The 16,986-nt window shown below is 39.4% G+C and overlaps 1 protein-coding gene and 1 long non-coding RNA gene across 2 annotated transcripts in view; both read right to left on the bottom strand.

The window, feature by feature from the left end:
- LOC109826050 lies at positions 2,617-4,447 on the bottom strand. Its single transcript, XR_002243181.1, has 3 exons — positions 4,375-4,447; positions 3,247-3,310; positions 2,617-3,100 (listed from the first exon to the last, which is right to left on the bottom strand). It is a non-coding gene; the product is annotated as an uncharacterized LOC109826050 (long non-coding RNA).
- The window catches only part of LOC109826881 (DEAD-box ATP-dependent RNA helicase 30-like), a 15,929-nt gene continuing 5,846 nt past the window's right edge, over positions 6,904-16,986 (bottom strand). The window contains exons 2-10 of the mRNA XM_020393898.1: positions 13,525-13,665; positions 12,985-13,164; positions 12,731-12,892; positions 12,461-12,615; positions 11,693-11,785; positions 11,479-11,564; positions 11,089-11,315; positions 8,785-9,015; positions 6,904-7,301 (exon numbers count right to left, since the gene is read on the bottom strand). Coding sequence (XP_020249487.1) covers positions 7,189-7,301; positions 8,785-9,015; positions 11,089-11,315; positions 11,479-11,564; positions 11,693-11,785; positions 12,461-12,615; positions 12,731-12,892; positions 12,985-13,164; positions 13,525-13,665 — 1,388 coding nt within the window. The 3' untranslated portion in view covers positions 6,904-7,188. The remainder of the gene's footprint in view (positions 7,302-8,784; positions 9,016-11,088; positions 11,316-11,478; positions 11,565-11,692; positions 11,786-12,460; positions 12,616-12,730; positions 12,893-12,984; positions 13,165-13,524; positions 13,666-16,986) is intronic.

The raw sequence follows: 16,986 nt of genomic DNA, 5'->3' as shown, positions 1-16,986 counted from the left end.
ATGTCGAGAGGGGTAGGGTTTGTTGAGGGTTTTGATGGAGAGAGGGTAATGGGAGAATGAGGCCCTCCCGCTTATTACGCTATTCATAGCTCCGCGATAATCCCTCTCCCTTCGCTTTTCATATATAACTCCTCCTCCTCAATTATTCTGATGGATGGATCGCAGCCACTAGATTATATCCACTATGTCTTTAAATTATCGAGACAAAATTATTGAGACCATGTGTAGGTGGTGATATAATAATATCTCATTTTCATGTTTTTTTTTTTTTGGATGCTTTGTAGTTTTTTTTTAGGGTTTTTTATTTCTAGGCCCATTTGTTTACTTATCTTTACCTATAAACCCAATCATTATTTTTTGTATTCTTAAACCCAATTTTCTTTTTGTTTTTGTCTTTAAACCCAATTTCTAAAATACAGTATATACAGCACTTGTATTTATACACCAACATGATAAAATCCCCAAAATACCCCTTTCAATACCCTACTTAAACCAGCCCCCCTTCTCTCTCCTCATTTTCCTTCTTCCTCAAGTCTTTGTCTTCCTCCTCCGATCCCACCTCTGGAAGGCGCGGCAGGCGGCGAGGATCTTGCGGTGGAGGCGCGGCTTGAGGAGGCAGCGATGGAGGCGGAGGTGGTGGGCAAGGGAGACGCGGGCTGGCCGGTGCGTTGGGCTTGGCGGGTTGTTTTGGCGTGGCTGAGGAAGGTGAACAGAGGAGATGGAGTGGGCGGTGAGTCGGGTTCGGGGAAGAAGGCAAGGGTGAGCGGCGTTGCGGGTGGCGGAGGAGGCCGGAGGTAGCGTTGAGGGAGGTGGTGAACGGAGGTGGTGCTCGGTGTGGTGGGGGAGAGGTGTTAGGGCGCGGAGCATGGATCTGGGGAAGCTTGGCGTCGAGGCTTGGACGGACCTGGGTGGCGGGTGATGGAGGGCAGCGGTTTGGGCGTCAACGAGGTGATTGCGGCGGTGGTCGAGGGCGTCAACGGGACAGGGAGGAGCTTGGGGCGGTTCTGGAGCTTGTCTTGAAGATTGTGAAATTTTGGAGTTTTCCTTGAAGATTTGTGTAATTTTGGAGTTTGATTTGTAACATATTGTTTTAGATTGTAAGTTTTTGAAAGTAGATAATGAAAGTGTTGATAGTGCAATTTCGTTATTGTAGAATTTTGTGCAATTTTGGAGTTTGTAAGACTGGAATTTTGTGCAATTTTGGCAATTTTGTGAGTGCTATTTTGTGAAATTTTATGAGTGTTATACACTTACAGGATAACCCGCTACACTTACAGAATAACCCGCTACACTTACAGGATAACCTGTCGCACCCGCTACACTTACAGTGTAACCCGCTACACTTACAGGATAGCCCGCTACACTTACAATGTAACCCGCTACATTTACATGATAGCCCGCTACACTTACAGTGTATCCCGCTACACTTACACGATAACCCGCTACACTTACAGTGTAACCCGCTACACTTACAGGATAACCTGCTGCACTTACAGTGTAACCCGCTACACTTACAGGATAACCCGCTACACTTACAGTGTAACCCGCTACACTTTCAAGATAACCCGCTACACTTACAGTGTAACCCGCTACACTTACGGGATAACCCGCTACACTTACACGATAACCCGCTACACTTACGGGATAACCCGCTACACTTACAGGATAACCCGCTACACTTACGGGATAACCCGCTATACTTACAGGATAACCCGTTACACTTACACGATAACCCGCTACACTTACGGGATAACCCGCTATACTTACGGGATAACCCGCTATACTTACGGGATAACCCGCTACACTTACAGGATAACCCGCTACACTTACACGATAATCCGCTACACTTACAGGATAACCCGCTACACTTACACAATAACCCGCTACACTTACACGATAACCCGCTATACTTCAGTGTAACCCGTTACACTTACAGGATAACCTGCTACACTTACAGGATAACCTGCTTCACTTACAGTGTAACCCACTACACTTTCAAGATAACCCGCTACACTTACAGTGTAACCCGCTACACTTACGGGATAACCCTCTATACTTACGGGATAACCCGCTACACTTACGGGATAACCCGTTACACTTACGGGATAACCCGCTACACTTACGGGATAACCCGCTACACTTACGGGATAACCCGCTACACTTACACGATAACACTTTCAAGATAACCCGCTACACTTACAGTGTAACCCGCTACACTTTCAAGATAACCCGCTACACTTACAGGATAACCCGCTACACTTACAGGATAACCCGCTACACTTACAGTGTAACCCGCTACACTTACAGGATAGCCCGCTACACTTACAATGTAACCCGCTACATTTACATGATAGCCCGCTACACTTACAGTGTATCCCGCTACACTTACACGATAACCCGCTATACATATACGATAACCCGCTACACTTACATGATAACCCGCTACACTTACGGGATAACCCGCTACACTTACACGATAACCCGCTATACTTACAGGATAACCCGCTATACTTACACGATAACCCGCTATACTTACACGATAACCCGCTACACTTACAGTGTAACCCGCTACACTTACAGTATAACCCGCTACACTTTCAATCACAAAACATAGATATGTTACAAAACATCCTCTACACTTAACACGGTACATTTTCAATCACAAACACCATCACAAGCTGAAATATGCTACAAACTCACCACTAAATTCAGTCACAAGTTGAGAGATCAAACAAATTTTAACAATGACCAATTTTAACATCCTCGCCTATATGTTACAAAACATCCTCGCATATTACAAAACATCCTCGCATATATGTTACACTTGCAACACAAATTGAGATATGTTACAAAACATCCTCACATATATGGTACAAAACATCCTCACACGTATTTCAGATACATTCACAGTCACAAACATAGCCAAAAGCTGAGGAATGTTAAAAAACATAGATTCACCATAAAGACTGCCAAAAGGGGTTATTCATCCTCATAGTTTTCAACCCGTTCAACAGCCCACCAATCTTCGAAGGATCAGTAAGCTTCAAAGGGCCAAACTCCATCAAGTGAAGCAAGAAACAATTGGTGACCCTTTTTAACCCTGAAAAAAATTAGAATGTTAAACAACCAGCCATCAATAGAAATTTTTTTGTCAGAGTTTAGAAAACCACAAACTACAATCCAAATATCCAAAATGTAATTTATATTGTTTAGTTGAATGCAACATCCTATACAAGAAATATTTACCATGATCCACTAAGAACCTACTGCAGCTCTCGAGAATCAAATCGAGCTCCTTGATCAGCTCCTCCTGTAATTTATATGGTTGAAAATGTACTTAATTAGTCATCATGCGCTGATCAACAAAACATAATAATTTTAAGTTCTGATCAACAAAACATAATAATTTTAAGTTCTGATCAACAAAACATAATAATTTTAAGTTCTGATCAACAAAACATAATAATTTTAAGTTCTGATCAACAAAACATAATAATTTTAAGTTCTGATCAACAAAACATAATAATTTTAAGTTCAATGTTTTAACATTTAGTAGGATTCTGTTTGGATAAACTTATCTATATTTATTATCAAAACAGAATTGAACACAAAACATGTTTCCCTCAAGTTAGTGATGCCCACCTTGCTCTTTACTGAACAATGAATGGCTTACATTTATTGGTTGTCATAGTTTCTGGTATAATTGTGTGATATTTGAGAGTTCAGCCTCCTCAAGTGGCTATCGAAGATGATAATTAATCACAGAAAGTTAAAGTTTTCAGTTAACTTCACTAACTCATGGATATAAGAAACATATGATCGACCAACCTAAATATTAAGAAACTACAAGATATTGGTTTGAAATTTTGCCCACACTAAAATCAACGACTCCTCACTTGTTGATAATCTATATCTGAGTGAACACTACATTAGCATGAAAAATGTGCTCTCCTCATTTTTATTCACCAAGGCTCGAAGCATATGTATTAGGTGCCGACATCCTGCTGTGCTCATCGATTTTTTTCTCTTTTTATAGCAGTAACACCAGAATATATATAGTTTTGGGGTCAAATATCAAGAATCCTTCCCCCCCCCACCCCAAACGAAAAATTAATTAAGCATGCGGCGGGGCTTTATCTAGACAGCAAAAAATTAGCAAACCACCTTTTCAAAAGGCAACTTATCCCAAATATCCACCTCCGTGATAAGAACCTGTGCCCAAAAGCGCTTTTTATTTCGAAACATAGCAGCTAATAATTTCACAAATGGAGGAAATTGATGCGACATGACAAAATTAGCAAGCACCACCAACTGAACGTCAAAATTGAACAACACCCGTAAAAAGGAAAATAAATAAATAATAATAATAATAACCTGAACAATGCTCCAAGCGACCAAGAGCTCCAGACCATCAAATGGCGCGCGTCAGAGCCATTCACCAAGCCCGACCCCCCTCAATAGCTCCCTCTCAAATATGTTCACCGCGCACGACCGATTAATTAAATAATTGTTCAGAGCAATAAAATAATTGGTGGGGAGGAAAGGTTTTCAAAGCAGAATCGATGGCTTGAAGAAGACCCAGGAGGGGGGAAAATTACCAGAAGAGCAAGAGGACATGATCATCAGAATTTTGAAGAGGGACGCATTTATGGAGATGACGGAAATGGGAAGGCACGAGCTGGAGAGAGAGGGACAGGGACATCGACGCCGGAGACGGGCGACGGCTAGAACGGGGCGTCGGCGGCTGGAGACGGGCGACGACGAAAAGGGTATCTCGTTTTTTCAATTTAGGGCTGTGAGATGAAATGAGGAAGATGAGAGAGATACTGGGTTTTATTGGGCCAATCAAAGGGGTATTTTGGGTTTTTACATTCATTCTGTATAAATACAAGTAATTGGGTTTAAAGACAAATACCAAAAGTGAATTGGGCTTAAAAATACAAATAATAGAACTTGGGTTTAAAGATAAATGGGAGTAAACAAATGGACCTAAAGATAAAAACCCCTTTTTTTTATTATCAAGGGAAACACGGTCATTCCGCTCAACTTTAACTCCTTCCGAGTCCGCCATGGCCCTGGTTTGAATCCCACATCCATCCCACCTCTGCAAAGAGCTACCATTAATACCAGAGGCTTATCCCCAGCTGGCTGGGCGAACAGCGTGGGGGGCAGGTGCGAACCGGTAAGCATACAACAGGTTGAGCAAAGTGACCAGTAAAACCCCAAGGTCTCCGTCCCCGCCCTTAAACCCAGGGAGACCAGATGAATTCGACAACATGAATCGAACCCTTGACCACTGGGAAGATCTCCATCCCCCATGTGGGCGCTAGCCAGGTGTCCCACCCGAGGGGTGGTGGTGCTTTGTAGTTTTATCCCCCCTCTTTTGACTTATAAATCTAAGTTTTAAATACATTTTATATCATAGATCATAGATATATTAAAAATAAGGGCTTTTTTAAAAAGATATGAGTCCCTTGAATCTTCGGTAATTCCGTATTAGTTCCTCAAATCTTGGAAACGTCATATTGATCCCTCGCATCCTACACGGCCTTGCCAAATGGTCCCTTTTGGCTAACTCAAGATAGATTTGAGGGGATATTTCCGTCGAATCTAACAATGTATGGCAAATTGACTGTTTCACCCCTCTTTTAAGCCCGCCAACCCATTCTTTAATGGGTTTAAGCCCAGACATACACGCTTTAAATAAAAGCCCAAAACTCATTCGAGTTCTTCTTCCGCAACAGTCAAGACCCATTTTGAGTCCTTCCCCCATAACAATCAGAAAAAAAAACCCTAACCGACTCTTGAGTTTCACTATGGCAATAATCCTCTAAAATCTATGTAATCCTTTTAACCTCTAACCTAGCTATCATCTTCCCCTCCAATGTTTGAGACATCATGGAGGGATAGTTTGGTAAAAGCAGATGTTAAGTTAGGAGTTAACCCAACCATGATTGGGCACTTAACTGAAAAAATAACAAACAGACCATTTTGTATAGGCCATTTTGCAAGACCTTATAGGATTTTAGAGACCAATAATGCAATTTCCAATGTTAGCGGGATTGATAGAGAGTTATGGAAAATGTAAGGGGCTTATATTTAAAAACCCGTGAAAATTAAAACATCAGTTTATTTACTTTCAACTGACACATAGACGCCATTCGGAAATTTAGGGTGAACACTTGTACTCCGGAAAAAAATGGTCCAAACAATATTTTAGCTAACTATTGAAGAAACTAAACTCATTATTTACTAGGCAATAAGATAACACACCCATTCTTATCAAGATCCATTTTTTCCAATCATCCTCATAAAAAAGACTAGCTGATAAAATAAGGCAGCATAGCATTGAAGTCGGCGGCTTCTGAACGCAGTAAGCGGTTTATTATATGTGAATGGAATTATATTGAAACCCTGCTTAGAAGTAGGGGGTGTGCCAAACCATATTTATATTCGAAAAAATATCTATATAACCGTATCCATTAGAATACTGATATAGTTACTCACATCCATCACTAATAGGATATAGTTACAATTTTATAATAAAACATTCAGATCCCCATCGAAATATTCATACTCAACTTTAGCAGATATGAATATGAATTTCTCTCACCTAGATATGTACATATCCGTATCCGTGATGAGTAAGCAGACATAAATAAATATGATAATTATCATATCCAGGTATCATATCTGAGCCGCATCCGGACCAAATGCAACCCCTAATGTTTAGCCTGTAACAATGGTGCAAAGTGCAGTTCACTGTTATAAGATCATCTACCACATCATTGTAGGTCACATCTGCATCAAGAGTCATCAATAATACAGACAATAATCGACAGAAACAGAAAAGGCCAAACTCATCATTTCCAATCTGCTTCAATTTAACATGATAAAACCCCCTAAACAGTGGAACAAAGCAGCAGCATTCAATTAGTCAAACATAACTAGTCTAAGATATGAAATTAGTTTCAAAAAATGCACAATAATTCGCGGATCTCACATATAAAAATGATCCCACCGATGCAGTCTATTTCATCCATCCATTGAAATAAATTAAATTCTATTGTGGCAATAATATACTCAAAATATAATACGACCATTTCCAATGAATTGGTGATTACAAGCCCAAAGTACATAAGCACCAGAATTCCCCAAACAGAGAAGCCAAAGTATGGTAAGGTTCTTTTACCACCTTTTACCTCCTCGTGCAATTGGAATTGTATTGGAACCAGATACCCTATTGCCAAATCCTCCTCGTCCTCCTCCTCGTCCCCTTGATCGGAAATTAACACCGGAACCTAAAAGAATAACAACATCAGAAGGTTACAAGAAACATAAAAATATATGTACTCATACAAACTCCTCCTGCAGCTAGTAACTAATAATCTCAGACGATATTATGCATCCACTTCCCATGTAAGTTAGGCATATTTCTTGTTGTCTGTCAACCAATATAAACAACTTTCAAGTTCCAAAGCCCCCTTTCTAACTGTGTGATATGGGTGTATCTCCTCTTCGGAACTTAACGATCCTCGTGGAAGCTTGAGGATAGATGATTCTCATGGTAACTTGAGAATAGAGGTGTAAAACAATACGGTGGAACGCAGGTCGAAGCGTGGAACGAGACAGCGAATCGAAGAATCGAAGCGTCCAGTTTTAAGCTCGTGAGTCGACTCCTATATGCACATGAGTCGACTCATCAGGTTGAGTCGACTCATGCCTGTCATGAGTCGACTCACGAAGCCCAGCCGTTTGTCAGAAGTTTCTAACCAGTCGACTCATAACCGTCATGAGTCGACTCACGAAGCCCAGCAGTTTTGTCAGAAGTTTCTGACCGGTCGACTCATGACTGTCATGAGTCAACTCATGTGTCATGAGTCGACTCATCGATGGTTTCCTGATCAGTTTGGGTTTTTGTTTGCAGGAATTCTTGTAGGGTTTGGGCTTGGTTATTTACCACTTTGTCATCCACGTTGTTACACAGATATAAGGGATTGTTTTAGGGTTTTAAAATAATCAAGAAAGATTAGATTGTATTGGAGAATTGAGAGAGATTGTTCTTCAATTCTAGTGAGATTGTGAGAGATTGTAAACTATTTAATTCTCATAATCTAGAGAAGGGATTTTCCTTCGCCACCACTTAATTATCCTTGTGTTCTTGTTATTTTCTTCTCAACCACCTTTGATAATTCCGCGATCAAAGGTGCTCGCACGACGACTCGTATCACTGTGCAATCAATCATAATGTGAACAAGCTCGTGGCAGGTGTGTTAAAACTAACAGACTGAAGTGAATCAACAAAAGCAGAAACGGTTCTATAAATATTATAATGTTAATTATCTTATGCTCTAGTGAAAACTGAAAATGACACCAAGTATGTTTATTAGGTACTCAGAGCAGACCTGCATCCTCTATGTACCTATTTCCGACACATCTAAACCGTGAAATACTCTGAATATATATCCTCTATGGTTAGGAGATTGTTTGATTCCTACTAAAATGCGTTTACATAATGGTTTATTTGACTGGGGACTAGAGTCTGTATAAAAGTATTCAAAATATTTATCATTAGGAGGCTTGAGCTTGTAACATGCAATTATTGCCATAACATAATTCTTTATAAACATCTATACATGATCTTATTCTATGACTGTCAAAACATATTTGTATTGTCAACCCTATTATGATTTTGCATTCATGTGCACCAAAATCTTGTTGTCCCATACCGTGTCCTTGTTCGTGGGAATAATTGAATGTTCTCAAAAAGCTATGATATAGTACCTCCCGTGGTGCCAGATGATCTAGCCAATGCAGCCAGTGCAGGACTGACACTCTGCCCAGCTTCCTGAAGAATCTTGATGAGACTCTTGGAATACCTTGCATTTGAAAGAGTGAAGAAGGTGAAAGCAGTTCCTTTAGCACCAGCACGCCCAGTCCGTCCAATCCTGTGAACATAATCCTCAAGGCATGATGGGAAATCATAATTGATCACACATTTTATGTCCTTCACATCTGCAACCAGAGAAAAAGAAAGATGAATCGTATGTTAGAAACATGTTTATGCTGAATTTCCAAGTATATTCTTCTCATAATCTCTTTCCACAAGGATGGGATAATGCGACACTGCCCTTAATTTGAATCCTGTAATCAAAACACCTATACAATATTGTTGAGATCCCGTGTATCACATGATATATACATAATCAAGGACACAGTCATGCCCAACTTGTATGGCCTTCGAATGAAATTAGGAAGTACAAGAAGCATGGAGCCACAAGCTATAAAAAGGTAGAGCATTTGTCGCTACCAGGGTCGATGGGGCTTTGCAAAAATAACTGAACCAGCTTCGCATAACCGTGATGGGTGGTGAGAGCTTACATTTAGCTGTTACTTTCGACAAGAAGCAAAGAAGTAGAAAGAAGTATACCAGCACTTAAACCTCATCTGCACTCAAAATATTGGTAATTTACACCCTTCTCTGTTATAGACATCTTTCTTCCCATCATACATGTCTATCTTCTCAAAAAGCTTGAAAAGCTCTATGAAGCAAATAAGATCCAAAATGCTGCAGTTCCATCACTTACGTCCATTGTAACATATGCTTCAACGAATATGAGGTGCCAAATTGAAAAGAGTGTAAGAGGACACAACATGGAAAAGAGAATTAAAGAATGCCCTTTTAAACCAAGCTGGTAGAGGTCCATTGGCAGTGATACCAGTAGCTGACTTATTGTTTGGCCTAAAAATTAAGTGCCTACTCTTAGGATACCCCAAGACTAGAACTCTAACAGAGTGAAAAGATAGAAAACTAACACATGTTGTATGCGCTAATAAAAAGCAAAGCCAAAAGAGGGTCAAGGATGGGTATTTTAGATGCTAAAAATTTGAGATATTAATGTGTTCTCATACATCCAGAGCATAAACTACCAAGGATTACATGCACTATGCAACATAAGCAATATGCAAACTTCATGCAATTTCAACTGAGAGAGAGGAGTTACTATGATTTTTATAGAATTGGAAACTGAGCGATTCATGAATATTGCTCCTGTTAAATATAAATATCTTATAAAGAACTACAAAATTAACAGCATGAGCAATGGTGGAGAACAAAATTTCTCCAAATAACTGCAAGCAGGAAAAAGTGAAGAATATCCAAACTAATCATTCAACTAATCCTTATAAATCAACCAGGCAGCATGAAGTTGCATATCCTTGCTCAGAATTATCCTCATGAGGGAAGGTCATTACCATGTGTCAAGCAATGCGTAACATCCATTGCTGGTATGAACAATCTATCAGATTAAGAATTTGAATTAGCAATAGCATGTTTTATCGAGCTAGATCCAATGGTATGAGTATCCTAAAACTAACAGAAGCTAGATTTTGAGCAAAACCCTTACTTCCACAAAATAGCATATTCTACCTGGCATCGTGCATATTTACTATATGCCACTTTGTTTCCTCCGTTATTTGGAAAATAAGGCATTGTTTGCTTATTTTCCCTTTTTAATATGCATAATAAAACTATATTTAGTTATACATTTTGCTCTTCCATGTTGGCATGCACGTAACCCTGCTACCTGGTTAAACTAGGAACTGGTGCGGATAATATAAAGGGAGACTCTTGATAAGATGGCGCCAAAATGGATAAGTTGAGACTAAATACATCAAGTAGCTTAAAATTTAAGTCAGCTAATATGATATTCACCACAATTAAATTTCCATTAACTATTTGATCAAAGGGTTGCCTGTAAATTGAAAACACAAAGTTGTGTGGCTACAAATCAACATGAATTAAAGGGTCAGATTAACACTTCTGCAGAAGACACAAGATTGGTATGCTAAAATCCTTTGGAAAAAAGGGGGAAATGTCGTGTGGTTCTGGTAACACTGCCAACTCTTACACTCAAGTCAGATTAACGGGTAGAACAAAGTTACTACCTTTGTCATCAAGGCACCTCGTCAGTCGTCGCACCAACCCAAATTCACTTGGAAACTGGCCAGCAGAAGCCCATCAACTTGCCATCCTTGAGAATTAAACTAAATGAGAGATTCTACAACTAATAGCACAAAATGGCCTACCAAGACCACGTGCAGCTACATCAGTGGCAGTCATTATTGGACTGTTGCCACTTTTAAATTCTGCCAGAACCCAATCTCTTTCTGCTTGCGCTTTATCACCATGAATAGAGAGAGCAGGCCATCCATCCATTCTAAGCTGTCGAGTTACTTGGTCACATCCTCTCTTTGTCTCGAGAAATACCAATATCCTGCTGCCATCCATCAACTCCCCCAACAGCTTCACCAGCCTGTAGAAAAGGGGCAAAATAAATCAGAAAATAATCTCATCAAATTATAATATACTCCAGACCTTATCACTATATACTTCCCACTAACAAACCCTTCCACTGCTATCCATATCTGGTGATGCACTTTATGCATCCACAGTTTCTCAACAACTTCTATGCATACCTGGGATACTTTTCATGGTCCGACATGACTTCGACAATCTGGTTTATTGATTGATTGGCTTTCAGTTCAGGAGATCCAATGGTTACCTACAAAGTTAATTACAAGCCAATTATAAATAGAACAATAGTAGTGGTTTTTCAAGGGAAAGACTAAATTATACAGCAAACATGGAATCATCCTCAGGAAGTAGCATCAAACGACAAGTGTTGTTCACCTTGTACGGATTGTGCAAAAACTGCCTTGCCAGACTCTCGACCTCTCTGGGCCATGTGGCACTCCAATACAATGTCTGTCTATCAGGGCGTATCTGCAAAATCCAAAACCATTTCCAATTAACTAGCAATTTGAAAATTGGTCATGAAGTACATATAAAAGTTGCAGACATATGTTTATGCAGCAAAAGACCTCAGCAATGAGAATATCACACAACAATACAGATATCACAGGTTTTCCAAGGGGTGTTATAGCTTATCAGATAATTTCCCTTGAAATTGTTTCAGAGTTGCAAACACTGACCTGAAAAAACTTATAGGCGATCATAAATAACTTGCGATATGAGTTCTAATAACACTATCAAGGCTGAATATATAGAAATATTTTCACACTTCCCAAGCAGAATTTCAATGCCCAAGAATTACAGACAGTAGTGAACATTATCTGGGAACTAATTGAAGAACTATTAGACTTAGATATGCTACCAATGACACACAAGAAGAGTTTCTCAAACATTGAAAGATCAAAGGACGTGACAATATTCAAGTCATGCATACTGCATACACACACTAAAAGATAGAAAGGAAGTGGTTCAAGAATTTTTTGTCCCCATAATAAAGTAACTACTGATTGTCAACATATGGTTTACTAGCAGTAAACGGCAACTTTCTATCAGAAAAGTAGCCTTCCCTTATCTTTGTAGCATTAGAATAATTAAGAAGAAATTTAATCAAAATTTAATCAAAATTAAAAGCGAGATTGGTCATACTTGTGAGACAATTTTCCGAATCTGGGGCTCAAATCCCATGTCCAGCATACGGTCGGCTTCATCCAAAACGAGATATGTTACTCTGCGTAAATTTGTATGGCAAGCTTCCAACATATCAATCAACCGACCAGGTGTTGCTATGACAATCTCAACCCCTGTACGAACATAAATAGCTTTAAATATTTTCACTGAGCCACGCAGAATTTATAAACTTTAGAAAGAAAATACAATGGTTTTCAACTGCATCAAAGAGGCAATCAGAAGTCTGACCTTTTTTAAGATCACGAATCTGTGGACCTTTTGGTGCTCCTCCATAGATGCATGTACTTCTAACATTTGAATGTGAACCAAATTTTTTTGCTTCTTCCTGTATCTGCACGGCCAATTCCCTAGTAGGTGCTAAGATCAGTATGATTGGGCCATCACCATAAGCTGCAAGATTTATGAAATAACAACATAAGTTTACTTCAGCATCTACAACAGCAATTCAAATATAGCATCAAAGTGACATCATGGAGACTAACCTAATCGTGGCTGCGCATTCACATGCACCAGTGCCGGCAAAAGATATGCCAATGTTTTTCCAGAACCAGTCTCCGCAATACCAACTAAGTCTCTTCCCTTCAGAGCCATAGGCCATCCTTGAGACTGGATAGGTGTTGGCTCAACAAATCCACATTTTGATATAGCCTCAAGACAGTACTCTGGCAAAATAGAACAGGCATTTCACAGTTAACACAAGCACCATTTCTAATCGATAAAGTGCACATCATAAATGACAAAATTTAGGGGTGTCGTCAAATTGGACCCTGAATTCTGAAAGTACATTAGACCCCGAATCTCATTTCTAATTTACACCCACTTTTGTCATATAAAACTGTATTTTTTCTTACTTCAAACTATATTAGACACCCTAATCTTCATATTCCTTTAAAAAAATGCTCAAATGTATTAATCACAAGAGTCTAACGATACTACGGAGTCATTTAATATACAGCTAATGAAGAATTTAGGGTTTAATAAGACAAAAACCACTAAATTTCAACGAGAAACAGGTCATATACCTGGGAAATTGGCCTCGGTGAAAAACCTAATGGGCTTCGGCACATCCCGGCCCTCGACCGTAATATCCCGCATCCTCCGATACGCCGCCACCTCATCCCGGCTCCGGTCAATCGGCCTCGTACGGCAAGCAACTTCTCCCACTGGAGAAATAATCTTCTCCAAGGAATCAGCCCACAAAATTACTAGCCTTCGAGATGCGAAGAATATCTAGTAAGCTCGTCCCCTTCTCCCCCTTGCCCCACTCTAACTTTCCCTCCCTCACTCCCCCTCCCCTTCACTCCGCCGCTTCTACCACCATTGACTACCAAATGCGATCGCGCCGGAAAAACCTGCGCCGCCGCGCGGCCACAACAGTCCGGAATCGAAGCTCCCTTTCCGCCGCCGCGGCGCGGTCGCCGGACGGAAAGGGCGGGCGTCGTGGCGTTACCGCCATGCGGGCCGATAGGATGAGCTCGACGCCGGAGCGAGCGAACAGTTACCCTGACGAGACCCGGGGCGAGAGGCGGGTTGAAGGGAAGCGGAGGAGACGGGAGGACGATCGCCTCCTTCGCTCTCTGTATGAGTAAGGATCGGAGTATCTGATGTCGTAGGGATTCATCTCGTCGGCGAGAAATTAGGGTTTCTTTTTTTCCTTCTTCTTCTTTTCGTCCCCTATTAGCTGTTCGGGCGAGCGAGAGGACGATAGAGGGGAGCGAGCTAGGGTTTGTCTATTTATTGAGACGGTGAGGCCTCGTCCGCGTGCACGGCACGGGGGTGTACATATAGATACATACACACACATGTACAGACACACATACATACATATACATACATATACACGTAAACTTTTATTATTTTAAAATTTTAATTGTTATTTAATCTTTGGGCAAAGTGGTGGTTATTAAGCTATCAGAAAAGTCAATATATTAAACTAATTTAATTCATATTCTAGAAGACTTCATACTATGGGAAAATTTGACCATATGTATGTGATGATGTTTTGGACAAGATGTATGGTACGGATCATGAATTTGATGGCTCGGTTAGTCCATCTCATGATAAGGTTTAATCTTACCATCTTACAGTATCACGACGCACACACACTAAAGTGTAAAGGGCACTAAAGTGTAAAGGGTGTTAAAACTTTTCTTTCGAAAATGCCCTCCAATTTGTAGTATAGTCTCCTTTAATGTTGTAAGTATCCATATAATTTTGTATCTCCTCGTGGCAAATACATTCATACATGAATATACATATATATAAATCATCTTCGTTTTCAACCCAAACTCCATCATCCTATAACCTTATGAAGCCACATAATCCTCAGCATCAACAAACCAAATAATCAAGCAACCCATCCTTCTTCGATCCAAATTGATAATCAACTCATTAAAAATTTGGTCATGAACGAGTTTCCGATGGGAGGCAAGGACAGTCATGATGTTTCTTTGAAGTAAGACCCGAAGGGTATGCGATGTTCCGATATCATGTGAGATTTAAGTATGCATTATTTCATACTCCTTATAAAAGTGTAAATTTAGGGAAAACTTTTATAAGTTCGATGTTATGCTTGACCCTTTTGAATATTACATTGTAATCCTATCCTAACGATGATGATAGAGTTCAAATTTAGAAATATAATCTTTAGTTAAACTAAATTTATCGTCTCGTCCAAAATTTTAATTGATGAAAAATTTGAATGATGATGACAAAGTTAAAAGTAAGAAAGATTATCTTTACTTAAACCAAGATTTTCATCTCATTCAACTATTTTTGATAATAAAATTTGAAGGTCTAAAAATATAATCCTTCATATTTGAATGGGTTAAAACTGAAATTACTCTATAGGGGGTGAATAGGGTAATCAAATAATAAATGTGTAATTAATAAAATTCAATGCAACACAAGACACAATATAACAATAAGGCAATAAATGAGAGAGAGAGAGGGTTAGAACATAGTTAACCAAATGAAGCCTCAATGTGTTCACGAGGTTCGATCCTCTCAACCTACGTCCCGAAACACCTCTCCCGATGGTAATCCACTAATCACAACCCGGTTTGGAAGCCGTAACTTCTTCACAACGATCTCCTCGAGATCTCACAATCCACACAATGATCTCCTCGAGATCAAGCTCTCCACATAATATAAGATGAATGAAAGAAACTCTCTTACAATAATCCTATGGCAAGGATCAAGAGATAATCAATTTGAAGCTCAGGGGTTTGTGTGATGTGGAATTGAAAACCAAAACTTGAAACACTTGAGAATGAAATAAAAGTTTGAGCTCAAAATCACAGAAAAACAAAACTTAGAGATTTTTCTTTGCTTGCATGAATACTGAGGTGATGAAGGTTGTAGGATATATATAGGAACCCCAAACAACAGCCCAAGTCCCGAGCAAATCACAAAATCCAGTAAAATCAACTCAAACTGTAACTAGCCATTACAGTATTGTCAGTCCACTGATGAGCTAGCCGATGGCTGCTGCTCAAACTGAATACCATCAATCGACTAATGAGCTGCTTCAGTTGACTGATAAGAGTCAGTCGACTGAGCATAAACTTTTAGCAATTGCCGATCAGTTCATCGGTCGACTGATGAACAACATCAGTTGACTGATGGGCTGCTTCGGTCGACTGAACAAAGACTTTCAGCAATTGCCGAATAGTTTATCGGTCGACCGATGCATAGTGTCAGTCGATTGATAACCGTGTACAACCCAGATTTGAATAGAAAACATAATTTTCAAAGGTGCTTTAAAAATCGTAAATAAATTCCAAAAAATATAAAACTTTGTGAAATGTTTATAAACATAAATATAAACATGTTAGAGAAGAAATTTTTGAAATATCATTTCCCAATCGTGAAAAATTATCATTTTTCAAAATGGTCAAAAAATACGGTTTTAGAAACGTGTGTATGTGAACCCCAATTGCTTCAAATGTTATCTACTCTATTTCTTGCATACATTATGACCTAGAGAGAAAATAAAAATGCAAATATCACTCACATATATATACAAGTCTTGAGTCTCGATATTTGCTAATTTGTTGATGAAGCTCCTCTTGTATATGTTGCACTTGAGCGCTTTTCTTCATCAATTTGCCTCCACCTCCACAGATATCATCGTTATGGTGCAATTTCCATCCAACCCCCAACAGTAGCACTAAATTGCTTGATAAAATACATCATTCATCATATCACTTGGCAAGCAATTAGCACCAATAATGGGGTTTGTAAATCATCATCAAAATACAAGACCTAACAAAAACTATTAACAAAAGAGTCAAAATTTTAGCACCAAGTTAATGATTTGTTGATTTTAGCGGTACTTTTTAAAGTTGATGATTTGAGGGATAGTTTCATAAGTACTAAGATTTGTGGGGTATTTTCACAAATACCCATGATGTAAGGGATACATATACAAATAACCAACCTTATTTACTAACCCACTAATCCTATATATATACACATCATCA

Source organism: Asparagus officinalis, chromosome 10 (assembly GCF_001876935.1).
Source record: "Asparagus officinalis chromosome 10, Aspof.V1, whole genome shotgun sequence".
NCBI lineage: Eukaryota > Viridiplantae > Streptophyta > Magnoliopsida > Asparagales > Asparagaceae > Asparagus > Asparagus officinalis.
The sequence above is the reverse complement of the archived record's forward strand: the minus strand, read 5'-3'. Positions and strand labels throughout refer to the sequence as shown.